At 39.6% G+C, this 19,305-nt stretch overlaps 1 protein-coding gene across 6 annotated transcripts in view; it reads right to left on the reverse strand.

The window, feature by feature from the left end:
* Nucleotides 1–19,305, reverse strand: part of ASPH (aspartate beta-hydroxylase) — a 225,311-nt gene that overhangs the window by 14,188 nt on the left and 191,818 nt on the right. For all 6 annotated transcript variants that reach the window (XM_023222351.1, XM_023222353.1, XM_023222350.1 and 3 more), the window contains 3 exons: nt 10,937–11,072; nt 3,068–3,159; nt 2,564–2,697 (listed from right to left, as the gene is read on the reverse strand). In XM_023222351.1, coding sequence (XP_023078119.1) covers nt 2,564–2,697; nt 3,068–3,159; nt 10,937–11,072 — 362 coding nt within the window. The remainder of the gene's footprint in view (nt 1–2,563; nt 2,698–3,067; nt 3,160–10,936; nt 11,073–19,305) is intronic.

Consider the following 19,305-nt stretch of genomic DNA (forward strand, 5'->3'; position numbering starts at 1 on the left):
AAGGCAGGAAGGCAGGAACGTGGGGAGGCAGGGAGGCAGGGAGGGAGGGAAGGAGGGAAGGAGGGAGGCAGGCAGGCAGGCAGAAAGGAAAGAAAGGAGGGAGGAGGAAGGAGAGGAGGGAGGGAGAGAGAAAACATAGGAGGTGGGAGGTGAGGGAGAGAGCGAGTGAGCTGGTGAAAGAACAAATAAACCCTAAAAGCCTGAGGAGCACTGAGGCATGCAGCTGGGTGCTCTTCTCCATCTCCACTGCCTCATGCTCTCCTGTGATCTCCAAGGAGTTAGCTTGTCAATCTGTGCCTGCCCCAGCATTCTCCCTCCTCCTCTCTAAATTCCTTGCATCCCTCAATGTGTCCCTGCTCCTTTTCACTTTGGCAGGGAGACCCTGAAGACCCAAACCAGGTTCCCAATGTAAGACAAGATTCATTCCATGCCTGAAAAAACTTCTACCTGTCCAGTGATCCCTGATTCCTCCTCCTGGTCTACCCGATTCTGCCTTTCTTGCCCCATTTCTTTCTTGGTTCTCCTTCCTCCTTCTGTCTTTTAAATACACATGTTTTCATGGAACCTTTTCATTTCTGTCATCCTTTGATTGTCTCAAGCTTCCTGTAGAAGTTCTTGCTAAGCGTGACTCTCAAATCTTTATCTCTAGACTTACCTTCTCCCCTGAGTGCCAGGTCTCTATTTCCAGCCACCTCCTGGATGGTTCTACAAGTGTGTTCCAATAGCAACTAAATAAAATATGTACAAGCACTGAATTCATTTTCCTTTCCTTGAACTTGCCTCATGCCTCCCAAATTCCCAAGATTTGCTCAAGCATCGCCACCCTCCACTGTCCAAAGACTGCAATTGCAGCAGCATCTTGGATGTCCCATTCCTGTACCACACATTCAAGAGTCACCTGCTATCTCTTGCATCTGCCTCTAGTCTCCATTTCTTTCCAGCACCCCAATTCCAGCTCTGCTTATCTTTTGGGTGGGCCGCTGTGACAGCCTGCTAATTGTTCTTGCCACTGTCCCCACAGGATTCACCCATGGGTTCCACAGTAACTTCCTAACAAAGGTCTGATCCCATTAGTTTGGGATTCAAAGCCTCCTATGGTTTAGTTTCTAAAAAGACTCTTTCACTTTGCAACCTTATTCTTTATGTACCATACACTGCTGGCTGCTGATGTATTATTCAATATTCTTCATATGTGGCCATAATTTTTGGCCTCTGTGCCTTTAATGGATACTGTTCCGGAATATCCCTCTTTAGCTTTCAATGTTCGAATCCTTCTTGTCTTCAAAAACTGCCACTCTGCAAGTTGAGTCCCTGCAAGCAGGTGAGGCTCCTGTTCATGGAGCCATCTGTAGTATTTTTAGCTTTTCTGTAGAGAGGCCATTGCAGTACCTCTTTTACGACCCCTATGGCCTTCAGTCTTGTGTTATCTTCCTGAGCAACACACCCAGCAGAGGACGGCCCCTTCTCGGTCATCTCTGAATTTCCCACAGCACCATGGGCTGCCCAGGGTAGTTATCTGCCAATAACCAAATAAACAATTCTGCAGACCCCTGAGCACTCATCCTCCACTCAGACCTCTACTAAGGACAATAAGAAATGCGTAAGATGACAATAACGTGGTTTCTGATCTCCAGGAGCTTACATACAGCTTGCTATAGAGATAAGGGTAATATATATTAATGAATAAAGAGCATTAGAAGATAGGGAATGGGATTACTGAAAATATATACTCTGAGAGGTTCTATTTTTATAAAACTAATTTTGGATAGGTGAAAAGATGGGCATTCTAGGGACAGAGATTATCAGCATCACAGGTACAGAAGCCAGAGCAAGTACGGTTTGTTCAAAAGATCATGAATAAATCTGTCATGATTAGGAAAGCAAGAGGCAAGGGAGGAAGAGGAGATCTAACATTCATCACGTCCCTACTGATACCAGAACATGGACTAAGCACCTTGGAGGCATTATTCCAGTTAATCCATAGAACAAACCTGCAAAGCAGATGTTATCACTGCCAATTTTATAAGCAAGAAGGCTGATGTTTGAAGGGATTAAGTAACTAGCCAAGGTTACACACGTTGGGTGGCAGAGCTGGGATTTGAAAAAGGCAGCCAGCTTCCATTGCACCATACCATCTCCTCTAGATCAAAACGTATAAATATCATGGGGTGAGTTCTTCAGTTAGGGGGACTTCTTGTATTCATGAATAAGTCAAGTTGCAAAGCAGGAAACACAATGCATAACATCTGCAGGGCTCAATGCATGTTGGCTGACTCTGAATGCACATCTGTCTACCCACAGAGAGAAACAAGGCAGCTCCTCAACTAGATAAGTACTCTGCCGAGAAATAACGGAGGAGGGCAGCCCTAGAGCTGGGCAGTGTCTCCAGGCTAATAGAATGCACCAAGAAGGGGTATAGACTCAAGAGTTTGGATTAATATCACTTTGCTCCAGTCTGCTTCAGCTACAAAAGAAGATAAGTAATCCAAAGGAACACAGCTCTGTTGTAACAAACTCTCATCCTCAGAGTTGATGGATATGATGGATAACAGAGGACACATACTTGGTCTCATTGGCACATCGAATCTTGCAGCCTTCCTTGGGAATCACCAAGCCCAGGTGCATTCGGAGCCTGCAGTTTGTGGGCCCTGTGTGCGGCCACACGTGAGTCCCAGGGTGCATGATGGAATATTTGATCTGCATAGAAAACATGACACTCCATTCAGCCATTTATCAAGGTGTGGAGGAACTGCTAAGTTAAGGTGACAGTAAAAAATTACTGTCAATTTGGATTAGCACTTTTGTAAGATTTAATATTTATATTCAAGTCTTATTTCTTTGTGAAGGGACTAAAAATAAGCACTCACATTTTCCACAAAGCGATAAACACTGAACATTTTCCACCCTCAATTCTGACGTCAACCACATAAAATTATGTTTCAGTAAAAAGATCATGTAAAAAGAGGCATTTACTGAGCCAAAGGAAACAACCATTTCTTTGTAAAGGTCAAAACGCCCTTATTCCTAACAATTAATTGTGTTCTCCCCAGCACGACACTCTTGGTACCTGTCCTCTTCTGCATCCTGTTGTCTCGGGGAACTTTTCTAGTAAGGTACAGGTTTTAGGAGCTCCTTTGCAGGCATTCTCATTTCTTCTTCCTAGAATAAATAACATAACTGTTGGAAACAAATCACAGTAAAGCTTAAACTTATCCCATTTAGATGAGGTGAGAGCTATATGTCATCTTCACTGCAGGAATGAGAAGATTGAGTAAACATGAGAAGATGAAATAGGAATGCAAAAGGCTTATTAGAAAATAATAAAAATTAATCAATAAAGAAGACATGTCTTGCTCCAATAGGTAGTGAATGGCAGAGCAGGGAGCCAAATTCTCCACTCGGTGTTGGACTATTTGACTAAGAATGTCTAACGGACAAGAGGCAAGTTAAAGGCAGTTAACGTTGAACAACACAGGGGTTAGGGGCTTCGATCCTCCATGCAGCCAAAAATCTGTGTATAACTTTTGACTCCCTAAAAATTTAACAACGAATAGCCTACTGTTGACGGGAAGCCTTACCCTATATCATAAATAGCTGATTAACATATTTTGTATGTTATATGTATTATATACTATAGTCTTACAATAAAGTAAGCTAAAAAAAGAAAATGGTATTAAGAAAATAATAAGGAAGAGAAAATACTTTTACAGTACTGTACTGTATTTTGTCAATACCATAAGTTTACGTCATCTGTTTATAAGATGAATTGAATGTCTGAAATGGCCTGCAACTACAGGTACAGACCTTAATCTACAGTACACATCAAGCAATTCAACTTTTTCTTACAGGGTCATGACTTTTCTCTGTTTCTTGGCAGCATTTCCAGCATCACTAGTTGCTGTTTGTATAAGTACCATGGTGTTATTCGAGGTTTGCAGCATTGCGTTAAACACAAGGAAAAATACACAAGAACCATAAGAGACCACTTTTTACCGTGATATGCAATTTACTGGAGACAGGAACTGCTCACATGGAGACGACAGTATCACATGTTATTTTAAGCAGATACTCAAAACATTTGAGCTTGCCGAATAGCAACAGGAGGCAGCTATGAAATTATTATAGTAGTATAATCTGTACTACAGTTAATTTAATGGAATTATGATTTAACACTGCATCTTTATGTTTGTTTACATTTCTCTTGACTGTGAATGGTGCTATGTATGGTCTCTAAGTGCTTCCATGCATATGTTGATAAATTTTATTTCTTTATAATAAATTTGTATATATATATATAGTAAGTGATAAAATAGATTAGTACCTATATATATTTCATGCATTCATGACACACCTAATTTTTCTTAATTTTAAAAAATATTTCCAGGCTATAAGGTTCATCTGAAAGTTTTTTTCAAATTGTCACAAATCTCAAAAAATTTTCCAATATATTGACAAAAATCGTACATAGTGGATCCATGCAGTTCAAACTCATGTTGTTCAAAGGCCAAATGTACTTATTTTTTCCCCTGTGACAGGCAAAATAACAGTCACCTCCCAAAAGATGTCCATACCCTCACCCCATAACCTGTGAATATGTTACCTTTCATGCAAGGGGGAATTAAGGCTGTAAGTGACACTGAGATTTCTTATCAACTCACCTTAAAATAAGGAGATTATCTAAGATTACCTAGATGGGCCCAAGGTAATCACAGCATCCTTAAATGTGGGAGGAGGAGGCAGATGAGTAAGTGTCAGAGTGATACAGCATGAGAAAGAATTGACTGGCCACCGCTGGCTCTGAAGATGGAAGGGGGTCACAAGCCAGGGAATGTGGGCAGCCTCTAGAAGCTGGAGACTCCAGAGGGAATACAGTCTTGGTGACACTTGTATTTTAGCCCAGTGTGATCAATCATAGACTTCTGACCTCTAGAACTATAAGATAATAAATGTGTCTGTGTTTTAAGCTATTAAGTTTTGTGGTAATTTGTTACAGCAGCCACAGGAAACTAATACATCCCCTAAAGAAGGAAAATAGTTTATATTATATTTCTAACCTAGAAATGAATTTCTAGGACTATATTAGTTATCAAAACACTATTTTTATTGGAATTTTAATGTCTTTTTCAATATCCAGATCATCCTATATATGATGATAAAGAATAGGATTTAAATGAAGAAGGGGTCTTTGAGAGAGGACATATTCTATGCATGACTGTCAAGAGCACAGATTCTGGGACATATCATTTAAGCATCCTGAACTATGCAAATTTCTTTACACTCTATAAAACCCCTGCTTATTAGGGAAGATGTGCTCAGATTGTACACAGTATCATCTGCTCTCACAAGGGAGTAAAACAATGGTATTTTTAAAAGTCAGAGACATTTTAATTCCCTGTTCAAGACTCCTACAAGAGACTGCTACATCTAAAGCTGAGTTTAATTTTATTTAATTAATGTTAATTATATCCTAAGATAATCATATACTGAGAATAAAATAAGAGTTACAAAAAATGCAACTAAAAGGTATTCGCCCCAATCAAATGGAGCTCAATGTTTTAGAAAACAACTTAGCTTTTTCTAAGTAACCTTTTTGGCTCTTAATTGAATAAAATGTTAACTGCTAATTTTAGTTATTAAGGGAGTTCCCCAAATGAACAATAAATGTCAGTTTGGGTGAATATTACATAAACCTATGAGTCATTGTAAAGCATTTTTAAGCTTGGGCTTTCCAAGGCTTCTGGTGTGCAGGGCCTGAGGCCGCTTGGCAGGAACTCCCAGTTCTGAGCTCTGTGCCATCCAGGCAGCAGTTAAGTGAAACTGGTGGCTTGAGGAGCAAACAGAGGTGGCCTGGAGTTCTCACAAGCACCGCATGGCTGAGCATGTGCTAACTGGAGAATAGATGTGCCTTACCTGAATGACAGGTGATGAATGGGTAACCAAATGGGTTGTGTCCCTGAGATTTTCATGGGATTAGAGAACACCTCTAGTCCTTTAGACACATTTATCTTTCTGGTCTGTAAACACAGATTCTCTGTGCAGTAGACTCTGGGCGTTCACGCACTGTCACTGGTGATTTTAACTATTCACACCTGATCGTGAGTGTCCAAGGAATGCAACAACAGTTCCTTGGTGCTCACCATAGGCCAGGAACCACACTGCATGATGAGACTGCCTCATTTGATGTCTACAACATGCCACAAGAGAGGCTCGATTGGTGGTGTATTTTATAGAAAGGCAATTGAGCCACAGAGGGGTCACATAGTAAACAGCAGAGCAGGAATTTCACTTCAGCCAGACTGGACCCAGTGTTCATGCTCTTAACCAGACCAGAGACCACCTCCCCATTAATGTTATTACATCATGTGCTATTGTTAGGCCATGAAAATGTAACATTATTATCATATATTGGATAACTGTGCCAAGTCTTTCATCTAGTGCTCACTGATACTAGTAACAACCCCATACTTGAGGCACTGTTTGCCATTTTTCAGATGAGGGATTTGAAGCTCAGAGATTCAGGGGCATGCATATATCACACAGCTAACAAGCGGTGCATCCAGGACTCTAACCTAGGATTGCTGGTTTCCAAAGCCAATGCTTTAAAGCATAATTTCTCATTTTGTTGCATTGTAAATTAGAAGGCAGCTGTGCAGGAGCAAATCAGTCAGCCTGAAGAGGAATGCCCAGCATCTGCAACTCACTGCAGCTTTGTTGTTGTTCAATTATTTCTCACCAACGTTAAAGTAACTCTCAAGAAGTAATAAACCTTGCTCTTTGGGAAAATAGCTCTAGAAAGAGATCTAACAGCCAATGTGAATCTGAAAGAGTCATTTAAATCTATCACTTCTTACACATGAATATACTTTGTGAGGGCTATTCATGGAGCTGGTATCCTGGGTTGTATCTTTTATAAATTTCAAGGCTCTACTTCTGGGGCAACAACAGGTTCCATCTTGCATGACAACTCTGATCAGTTGCCAGCAGTCACCTAGAACACTGTTGAGAAGGGCTTAGAGGTTCAGCCTCAGCTTATTCAGAAAGGTTGTTGGGGTCAGTTAGCACCTTTCCCATGGGCTCTGGAAGAAAAAGTGACTGCACATGTGTGGCATATTTTAATCACTGTTGGTGGCACTTACTAAAATATGAGCAAAATAGATGTTCCATAATATTCACATAACAATTTAAAAACATATTTTTGGGGAACAACATTATTATTTATATTTGCTGATTCCATTTTTTTCCCTTCAACTCTAAAAAGCCAGTCCTTATAAAGGAATATAGTTCAGTCCTAATGAAACTACTTGGAGACTGTTATCAGTTCACTAGGGCTGCCGCAAGCAAATACCACAGACTGAGTGGCTTAAACAACAGAAGTATATTTTCTCACAGTTCTGGAGGCTGAAAGTCCAAAATTAAGGTGTGGGCAGGCTTGGTTTCTCCTGAGGCCTCTCTTCTTGGCTCGTACGTGGCCACCTTCTTGTTGTGTCCTCACACGTCCTTTTCTCATCCCTAGTGATATGGTTTGGCTGCATCCCCACCCAAATCCCAACTTGAATTATAGTTCCCATAATCCCCATGTGTCATGGGAGGGACCTGGTGGAGATAACTGAATCATGGGGGTGGTTTCCCGCATCCTGTTCTCATGATAGTGAGTTAGTTCTCATGAGAGCTGATGGTTTTATAAGGTGCTTCCCCCTTTGCTCGGTACTCATTCTCTCTCCTGCTGCCATGTGAAGAGGAGCCTTCCACTATGATTGTAAGTTTCCTGAGATCTCCCCAGTCATGTGAAACTGTGTATCAATTAAACCTCTTTTTCATATAAATTACCTAGTGTATCTTCATAGCAGTGTGAGAACAGACTAACACATCTAGTGTCTCTTCCTCTTCTTATCAGGGCATCAGTTGTATTGGGTCAGGGCCTCATCCTTATGACCTCATTGAATCTTAACTATCTCCTTAAAGGCCCTATCACCAAATACAGTCACATTGGGGGTTAGGGCTTCAACATATGAATTTTGTGGGTACACAGTTCAGTCCATAGTAGAGACCTACCATAATTTTACTTCACAAAACTTTCAGCCTCAGCCTTAGGCATTCTACTACCCAGCAGCATGGTCTGCTAACTAGACAACAGCTAAGTGTTTACTGAGCCGGATATTCATCACCTTTTTCTCTGAATCTGAGCTCTCAGTGTGGCTAAACAAACTCGTCTTTCACCTCCCTCCCTACCATGTCCGCCCCTGTCCCTTCCACTCCAGAATTCCTCTTCTCTATTTCTGAACCACAGCACCTGAGATGGATGCCATCCTGCTTCTGCGTAAGCTACAATAGTACTTGCCATAAAACTTATATTTTCTTTTCTTTCCTTTTTTTTTTTGACAGAGTCTCGTTCTGTTGCCCAGGCTGGAGTGCAGTGGCATGATCTCGGCTCACTGCAATCTCTGCTTCCTGGGTTCAAGCGATTCTCCTACCTCAGCCTCCCGAGTAGCTGGAATTACAGGAAACTGCCACCATACCCAGTTAATTTTTTGTCTTTTTCATAGAGACGGGGTTTCACCATGTGGGCCAAGCTGGGCTTGAACTCCTGACCTCAAATGATCTGCCTGCCTTGGCCTCCCAGAGTGCTGGGATTACAGGCATGAGCCACCACACCGAGCCCCAAACTTATTCTTTATACTATGAATTTGTTTCTAGAAAATAGTTACTGGATTCCCCCATTAGAACCATGGAATCATACACCAAAGACCATAAAGAACTTTAAAAAATCTTCCTAAAAGGGAAACTACGTGAATTTTATCCCTTTATGACAATAAAATAGAACTAGAAATTCAGTTTTAAAATTTGAAGCAGGCTGAGTGCAGTGGCTTACATCTGTAATCTCAGCATTTTGGGAGGCCAAGGTAAGAGGGTCACTTGAAGCCAGGAATTCAAGACCAGCCTGGGCCTATAGAGTGAGACCCTATCTCTATAAAAACATTTAAAAATTAGCTGGGTATGTAGATGCACACATGTAGTCCTAGCTACTTGGGAGGAGAATTGCTTGAGCCCAGGAGTTGGAAGCTGTAGTGAGCTAGGATTGCACCATTGCATGCCAACCTGGGCAAGAGAGCAAGATCTTGTCAATCAATCAATCAATGTTGAAGCAACTACAACAGATTGGAAAACACATGCTCAATCACACACAGACACATATACATATAGATCATTTAAAGTCAACGTGGAAACCAGGGCAGAAATGCAGTCTTCTTTTGAAAATAACTCAGGTAAAAATACCATATATTACAGTGTAGGGAATACATTCAATGCTGTAACTATAGGTCAGTGCATAGCCTTAAATGCTTTTATTAATAAGAAAGGATGAAAATAAATTTACTAAGGAATTCCAATCAAAATATTTAAAAGAAAAATAAAACAAAACAAAAAAGAACAGGAGAAGGAAGAGAAAATATAAATTCAGGAATTACAATTCTATCACATGTAAGAAAGAGAAAGAAAGAACATGTAAATTCCATTCAATGGGAATAAGAATTTAACAAAATTACTAAGAAAGTAAAATACGTTCTAAGAAATAAAGTAATTCATGGAAAATCAGGCATATTCCACCTATGTGAAAATTTAGAAGACAAAATGTTACCTCCAACAAAATTATTGACTCCATAAGTCATTTTCTTTCTTGCTTAATGCATTTTATGTCATATAATACTTTGCATATTAATTTTATCAAATACTTTTTCTTTTGGCAGAAACTATGGTTTCTAGAAACTAGTGCTAGGATGTCCACTACTCTGAAGCATTGCTCTAGAAGGCCCATAGGTTCTATGATGCATAAGGATGTTAATGGAATCAAAGTATCAGGTGAACACATAAGTGCCAATAGAATGGACTCATCTTAGTGACATGTCAGCAGCAAATTAGCATATTACCCACATATGGATTGTACAGCTCCATTTAAAAAATTCTTGTTGGCAAAAAGTGGATAGTCACTTTTTTCATGGTTATCTCTCTTTTGATGGAAGTATCCCTGAAAATATTACTAAAGTAGTTCCTCTTATTCTTACATAGAAACCATTCTGACTGTCCTTATTTGTTCTTTAGTGTAAATTAGATGCATATTATAATCTGGATTTGTTTTCTGTAGCTGAAGATATGCAGCACGTGCTGTTTAGTCTTCAAAATAAATTTATTTTTGTATAGTTATTGTTAACCCAGGCTAACTCCATTTTTCAAGGAGAAAATTGGAGAGTCTTAAAGATAAAACTTAATGCTCCTCATTTTAAAGATAGGTAAATATATCAATTCATTGAAAACACACACACACACACACACACACACACACACACTGGAGCCCCATATATGTGCCTGCACCTGGGTTAAGCTAAAAAAATATGAAGTTCAATATGAACCATGGCCTATTCCTGAAGAGCTGAGACAGCAGTTATCATTGTCTTGTCACTCTGATGTGTTACCATTTTTACCAGCTGGTGTGTTACCACTTTTACCATCATCCGTGTTGATATCATTTTGCCATGCAAAGTCACCTCCATTTTACAGGAGCAAATGATGCTCAGGGATATAACTTTCTAATACACTGATAACACCTGCTAGACTGTTCAGTTATGCCTACACAGTAGGGTTAGAGTCAGTAACACATCATTCAACAGGAAAGACCAGAAAAATCAGAACACTATTTATAAATATTTATCCAAATACACATGTGGACATACACACACAGAAATATACCTTCACACATACAAATAAGGGCTCAGATGCAGTTTTCAAAAACAATGAACAGATTTCAAAAATCTAGGTTTTTTTTGGGCCCCTCGTTTAAGCCCAGGAATCCCAGTTCTGTGAAGCATCAACAGAAGACTCTTGTCAGTACCCACTTCCCATCAAGTTGAGGCTGCAGAGAACCACCTAGAAGTCAGAAGCTCACCTTGCTGCCACAGCGTGAACTGGCTCCAGTCCCCTTTTTCCCTCAGGTTTTCGTCCTCAGGCAGGAAGAGACCTTTGGCTTTATCCATCACTGCAAGGCCTTCATCTCGGATTAACTTCCAGTTTCTTTCTAAAGACTAGAGGGAAGATTCTGTCTTTACTGGACTGAAAATGGGCCTGGTGGAGAACCTCATAATGATTCTTGTTTTTTTGAGGTTTGTTTCAGAAAAGAATTAATTTTTTGCCTTATCTAGATTGCTTATATTTCATTTTCCTCTGGGACTTCTTGTCATAGGTATAAAAAAACCAAATCTCATGATTTTTCCAAACCAAATGTTTTTGCAACATAACAAGTTCAATAACTCCTAGAAACTTCAGAGAATAACCCTCTCCACAACTTAAGTTTTGCCTAAAGACTTTTTTTTGAAACCAAAACCTAAAAAGAGTGCTCATCTTGTTGATCAGATTACATTAGTACATGGTAACAACTTCCATGTGACACTCCAGCCTCCAAACTGAAACAGAAATCACAGACTTAATTTCACCTTTCAACAGAGTTCCTTACAAAGATGCCATTAAAGATGGTCAATATTAGTTCCACATTCCATGGTATCAGAAAAGTATCCACTGGAGGATTTGATACATAAAATTAACAGCAAACCAAAACAAATAAATGCACTAGTGTTTAGAATTCAGCCAAACAAAAATATTTCCTTGACTTCTCATTTATGAGGGAGCCTTAGCCCCTACCAGAAAGGGAGCTTAGGACCAGTAGAGACTAGGAGTGATGGGGCAGGTGATGGTAGATCCTGTGGAAGATCCTCTGGGCAATCTGCACTATCATACTGGGTGTTGATTAGGAGTGGGAGGTGGGGAATGGTAGGATGAATAGGGGAGAAGGAAAAGGTGAGGATCTGAGCAGTAAACTAAGATGGATTTCCATCAGGAGATAAGCATAAAAACAGCTTTCCTACTTTAGGAAAGAGACAAAGCTGTACAGATACACCAGAATTTTGAAATGTTGATAATTTCAATCATTTCTATGTTCTATGAGAGGTGGATGAAATAGTTGAGTATATGGATTCATAGGCAGGGAGGAACATGTTAGCTGATTTCAACAAGAACCAGGGGCAGATCTATTTTCAGTGACTCAAGAGCATGGGACTAGAACTAATAAGTTACAAACCAAAAAACAGATTTTGATGCAAAAATGCAAACAAGTAGCACACTCTGAAGATTGACTGAGTTTCTTTGTAAATCATGGTTCTCTATCTTTTGAATTAGTCAAGCAAAATGATCAATTATTGGTTAGAACAAAGCACAAGATAATGTGTAGAGTGTCTTTTTACCAAGCCCTGCTTTATAAACTCATGATTCCACATAAGAAAGCAATGTGGAATCAGGATGGCTGCAGAGCCAGAGGGCTGTGATACAGACAGAGATTTGCGTGGAAACATGGTGCCAGCCCCAGCCAAACAAGGGAATACTTTTTATATCATGTGAAAACATTAGTTATTAAAATATTCTAGGGCAAGAAATAAATTTTGGTTGATTTTATAATTTTATGACATGTATGCATTAATCTGTGTTAATATTGTTAATGAAAGACCCATGAGATTTGTGGAGGCCAAAGGAGAACTTTATTTTTCAAAAGCAATCTGCAGATTGCGGAGATGCAGCTTTGGAAAGTGCACTCCCAGGAAGGGTGGGGGAGAGGGAGATGTCAAAGGCCAAAACTGCAGGGCAGGGCAGGTGAGGCATGTTGGGAGCAAGGAAGAATATTGGCTGGATGGCCTTTAAGCCCCAGATCACCAGTCTCCGGTGGTTAATTGGCTGGTTCCAGGTGGTTGGTTGGCTGGTTTTTGTAGGTGGTCTTGTTGGTGGTCAGATGGAGGAGTTTCCAGTTGTAGTCGTTTCCAAAAACTGTTGACTTGGTTGCAGAAACACAGCTTCTGCAACACTTTCCAAGGACACAGAGAGCAGGAATGCTTCCTCACCCTGACATGGCCTCTTGGTTCTTTTTTTAACTTTTGAGCCAAAGGGAGTTCATCTTGTTTGCCAACTGGGGACATAGTTTGACCACATCTACACCTGCTACTACCATTGCCCAGCTTGGCGTGTCCTGGTCATTATCCATGTTTAGGGCTCTGTCCACCAACTAGGTTCCATATTACTCCATCCCAAGTAGGCAGGTCGTGAAGAACAGGGCAAAGATCGCATCTCAATAAAGAGACATTCAAAAGCCCTTACTTTGTCGGTCCACAGATGGAAAGCATACAACCATTTTGTAAAAAATCCCCAAGACCATGGAAAAGAAAAAAAATGCACCCTAGGATTTTGTTGTATGTTCACATCTTCCCAAATGCACCTCAACTGCCAACACTCACTCTGGATATTGTCACTTGTTCAAGTTGCTAGATAAATCTGTTAGATTCTTGTTAAATTGTCACACAGAGAAGGGGAGAATTGCTTCTCTAACACATAAAATTACTTTTCAAATGAGGTTACTGGTGCCTTATAAGGACAACCTATTCTTTTATTCCCTCCTGGTATTTTAGAAGATTCTTTTATTTCTTTAGAAAGCTGATTTAGGGGCATGGTTGGAAACAGCTGATCTTTTGTTACTAAAATAGGGCACAAAGCCCTAGGGAAAAATGTTAAAGTGATTGCATCACTCAATATAATTTAACATTTTTTACTTAAGAATAGACTATCTTTTATATATGAAACGTTGCCCTTCCTGCCCCTTCACCCCCAGTCTCCCCCGGGAAGTGCTGCCAAGGTACTTTTCGTGAAGAGTAATAATTTTTTCAAAAATGTTTTGGCTTTTCCTTGTTATATGTGGCGCATATGTGCTGGATGACAGACTCGGGCTCAAAAGGGGCAAATGGGTGCAGAAGGGTCTCTCTGAACACATGCCCTAATATGCCACCAGACATGCTCAGTCCTAACTAGTACTACTAACTCAGTACTATCTAGTCCATTTTTATTATAAAACAGTCACTTATTTTCTCTTTTGAGTTCAATACTTTCTTACAGAATTTTACATTGGGAAGGAACCATACTGTTAAGCTGAAATTTCCTCAGTTGAGGGAAGATGAAATGGCTCCTTGTGTGGTTAATGAGCCTAAATCCCACAGTCTGGTGGTCAGAACTGGTGCTGCCAAAACCCCTCCATACTATCTCCTCCTCAATTATTAGAGAAGGTCACATTTAGGCATAAGGATTTCAGGCTGCAGTGGACTCAAGGGGTCCTGCTCCCCTCGAGCATAAGAGCAATTGCGAGGTACCCCAGCCTCCTGGTCTCAGAGATTTACTGGGTACCTGTGACTGTGGGTGCTGGTAGGGAGCACTTGCAAGGTGCTTAGAGAGCAACATGCTCCTCGGTGAGCGACATGCAGAGGGCAATACCTCCAAGACACTTCAACATCTTTGACAAGTGGGGAAAACCGAGGGAACCAAAAGATCCCACCAGTTGAACCTGATGACATGCGCTTGAAGGTGTTTGGAAAGACATAACAGGGACTTTTACGGGCACTGGGGAGAAATCTGATTGGGACCTAAGAATGTTGTTTTAAGCACAAACCAAGGAATCACATAATGTAATATTCACATGGTTAGAGAAAATTAAAGATCAAATCTAATTACACTGGGCGCGTGTGTGTGTCTGTTCAGGATAAAAGCAAAATACCATAAACTGGGTAGCTTATAAATAACAGAAATTTATTTCCCACAGTTCTGGAGTGCAAGTCCAAACTCAAGATGCTGGCAGATTCAATTCTGGTGAGGGCCACTTTCTGGTTCATAGATGGTACCTTCTAGATGCCTCCACAAATGGTAGATGGGACAACCAGACTCTCTGGGGACTGTTTTATAAGGGCACTAATCTCATTCATGAAGGCTTTGCCCTTAAGGCATAAGAGTCACCAAAAGGCCCACCTCTTAATACTGTCACTTTGGGGTTAAATTTCAATAGATGAATTTGGGGGAGACACAAACATTCAGACTATATCAGTGTATGTGTGTGTAGGAGAGAGGGGGAGGGAGAGAGAATATGAATTTTCTCTACAGTAATACCACCCAGTTGTCTTCAATGGCAAAGAATTCAGTTTTTAGGAAATTCCAACAGAAAACTTGAAACTTGAAAACCAATGCCTACATTTTTAAAGGCCTCTTCTGAAATAGTACTCCCTTGACTCTAAACTCATCTATTTCAGAAAACTGAAAGAGAAACTAATTGCATTGGTATTTGAGTTGGTTGCCTGAAAGACAAAAGTTTCTAATTCCCATTTTTTCTTGTGGCAAAAGAAGACTTTAGAAAGCAGAGGTTTGATTCTTTCCACAGTGGCACATGGCTTCACATAGCCATCTCAGCATGTGCCTCACAAGTTACACCTTAGCTATATTTTTCACTCTAGGCATCTATAAATGGACTTCCCAGTTCTGACCTCATGAATCCCACATCATGCCCCAGCTATCCTGAATCCCAGACCTGCATCCAGTTAAGACCAGTTTCCTCCTCTCCCCAGAGAGCCTGCTCATACCACCTGGATGCTGTACTTTTCTCTGTAACATCAAATTAAATTAAGTCCTATTTGTAAAATCTTCTCTTAAAATTGAATTCCTGCAGAAAGTCTTTCTCTTGAGAAGCGAACTAAAGCCTCATTTTTATTTATTTTTCTTATTAATGTTTTTGTTCAATTAAAAAATACACATTTTTTAAAGTCAAATATTATTACAGATCTTATAATGAGAATTGCAGTCTCTTCCCCAATTCTTCCCCAATCCTCAGTCTAACTCCCAGCTAATTATTTAAAATATTTATTCTGCTATTAGCCTGCTTATATCTAAATAGCATGTTATATTGCTATTTTTGATTTATTAATTTGAGGCATTATCACTCATCTATTATAGAAAGTTAACAATTAAATAATTTAATGTCTTCATTCTCTATCCTTGTAATACAGTTAATTTCACAAATCATTCATATCAGTGCAAATTCACATTCAGGTTTTATAATATTATGACAATCAGGTATCACTCACACTTGACTAGAGTTGTAATGATTACACTTCATGTCACATGCAGCATTTTTTTCCTGCCCCCTTTTCATTGGCTTTATTTTGTAATGCACTTCATACTATTTCTTCACTAATTCTGAAAGAGTGCTATAAAATCCCCTGATGCTTTTATTCTCCCTTTTGCCAAAAACATTATAAATTGATTACTTTCTTGCTTTTTCTCTTTTTCTGAAGATAACCCTCCCACAGCCATTTGCCTTGCTCTGATCTGGATCAGCTGCTGTCTGAATTTGCTAGACAATCATGGCCATGGAAGTCCCCTTGGCTTCTGCCCGGTACTGGGTTTCCTAATGACTGGATTCTAGTTGTTCTTGAGGAAGGACACACCGCAGGTAAAACTGAATTCTGAAAGTGTCTCAAGCTCTTATACCTGATTGAAGGTTTGAGTATGTATGGTTAGGTATTTAAGTTGTAAATTTATTTAGTTAGTAAATAATGTTGTTTTATAATTTTTTTCTTGTTATCTAGTGTGATACTATTTTACTTTAAATCGTAATTGCAGAGTTGACAGAGATTGAATATTCAAAGCAAATAAGGCAACTCATTGATATACATTGCATAATATCAGATCAACACATTCAGCACCACCCATGCTGTACATTAGAGCCTCAGAACTTGTTCATCTTATAACTGAAAGTTTGTACTCTTTGACCAACATGTCCCCATTTCTCCCACTCCCCACCCCCAGGCAACCACTGCTCTACTCTGCTTCTATGAGTTTGACTTTTTCAGATGCCACATATAAGTGATATCATGCAGTATTTGTCTTTGTATATCTGGCTTACTTCACTTAGCATAATGTCCTCCAGATTCATTCATGTTGTTGCACGCAGCAGGATATCCTTCTTTTTAAAGGCGGAGTAATATCCCATTGTGTTTATATACTACAGTTTTTCTTCATTCACCTGTTGATAGACATTTGGGTTGTTTCATATCTTGGCTATAGTAAATAATGCTGTAATAAACACGGGGGTACAGATACCTCTTTGTGTTACTGATTTCATTTCCATGAGATATATAATTAGAAGTAGGGCTGCTGGATTGTATAGTAATTCTATTTTTAATTTTTTGAGGAACCTCCACATGGTTTTCCATCATGGCTGTACCAATTTACATTTCCACCAAGAGTGTACATGTGTTCCCTTTTCTCTGCATCCTCATCAACACTTGTTACCTCATTTTTTTCATAATAGCCATCCTAACAGGTATGAGGTGATATCTCATTGTCCTTTTGACTTGCATTTCTCTTATGAATAGTGATGTTGAGCACATTTTCATATACCTGTTGGCCATTTGTAGGTCTTTGAAAAAATGTCTACTTAGGCCCTTTGCCAATTTTTAAATTGGGTTATTTAGTTTTTTGCAATTGAGTTGCATTAGTTCCTAATATATTTTGGTTATTAACCCCTTATCAGATATATGGTTTGCAAATATTTTCTCCTGTTCCATAGATTGCTTTTCATTTTGTTGTTTCTTTTGCTGTGCAGAAGCCTTTTAGTTTGCTGTAGTCTCACTTGTTTATTTTTGCTTTTGTTGCCTGTGTTTTTCATGCCATATCCACAAAATTATTGCCAAGATGAATGTCTTTTTATAATTTTGAAAGGATTAGTCCATTACATTATAACTTTTAGTGTTGCTCTTGGGAAACCTGATGCCTTTTAGATTCTCCCCCTTCCTATCCTTCCTTCTCTAGAAGCTTTATAAGAGTCAGGATAGTAAAGTGTTTAGGGGTATAAAATTTGGAGCCAGACTGCATGTTTGGAGATCTGACTCTGTCACTTATTTGCTGTGTGATTTGGGGCAAAGTACTTATCTCTGTGCCTTAGTTTATAAAGCTTTTCCCAAGAGTCCCTGAGAGAATTAAATGAGTGAAAAGTGCTTGCACTATATGTATAGTGCAAGCTAGGATGATGATGAGGATTTAAGATCTTCTCTTTCTTTCCTGTTTCTTGAAATTTCATGGCAATATGCCTTATTGTAAAGGCAGGGTACTCAGAGGCACCCTTCAACCTGGAAACTCACATTTTTTCTATTCTGAACTATCTTCTAATATTATTCATTTCTTCTCTTTCTCTCTCTCTCTTTTTTTTTTTTGCCTATTCTCCCTGGAACTCTTTTTATCTGATGTTAGCTATGTTAAATTGAGCCTCTAATCATCCTATGTTTTCTATCTTCCATCTTTTCCTTTTAGTTTTTCCTTCTGGGAGATTTCCTAGTTAGTATTAGACTGCTTAAATTCTTATTTCTGCAAATCACACTTTTTAATTTCTGAGAGCCCTTTCTCAGTTGTTCCTTTTTATAGTATCCCATACTTGTTTTACAGATACATATCTTCTCTTATTGCTCTGAGTATATTAGAGGTATTATTTCCTTTCCTTTTGTTCCCTATATTTTCTCGATTTCCCCCAAGCTACATCATTCTTATTGTTTTGTTCATCTTTAATGTTAAAAATCTCCTTAATGTTTGGTGATCCTTGGCTGTCAGTCCTACAAAATTGAGACAACAACTGGACACCTTGTGAAAGGGCAGGGCCTGTGTCTGACAGGCCTCCATCCATGTTGGGTGCATTGTTAAGCCAGTTTGTTTTTTAATTGGGGACCCTAAAATGTCAGCGTAGATAAGTCTATTCTTTGAGGCCATGCAGTTTCTTGAGTTGCTGTAGTACCAGGTGCCTTGAATTTCTTCTTTGGAAGCTTCTCTGTAATTACTATAGTTTCTGCTATCTTGGATCCACCAAATCATCTACTTCTGTTTTCCACTATCAAAATTACATGCTGACACTGTTCACCTGCTATTGTCTCCCTTTAAAAACCACCATTTGTACTATTTTATTCTTGTATTGTTATTTAAGTGAAGTTTCAGGTGGTGGGGGCGCTATTAAATGCATGTGCTCAGTTTGTTTAATCCTTCTTGACTCTTTTATTTCATTTTATTTTATTTTTGAGACGGATTTTCACTCTTGTTGCCCAGGCTAGAGTGCAAAGGCTCGATCTCGGCTCACCACAACCTCTGCCTCCTGGGTTCAAGCAATTCTGCCTCAGCCTCCCGAGTAGCTGGGATTACAGGCATGCCCCACCACGCCCAGATAGTTTTGTATTTTTTTTTTTTTTTGAGATGGAGTCTTGCTCTGTCACCCAGGCTGGAGTGCAGTGGCCAAATCTCAGCTCACTGCAAGCTCCGCCTCCCGGGTTCACGCCATTCTCCTGCCTCAGCCTCCTGAGTAGCTGGGACTACAGGCGCTCGCCACCTCGCCCAGCTAGTTTTTTTTTTTTTTTTTTTTTTTTTTTT

Source organism: Piliocolobus tephrosceles, chromosome 7 (assembly GCF_002776525.5).
Source record: "Piliocolobus tephrosceles isolate RC106 chromosome 7, ASM277652v3, whole genome shotgun sequence".
In the NCBI taxonomy this organism is placed as follows: Eukaryota; Metazoa; Chordata; class Mammalia; order Primates; family Cercopithecidae; genus Piliocolobus; species Piliocolobus tephrosceles.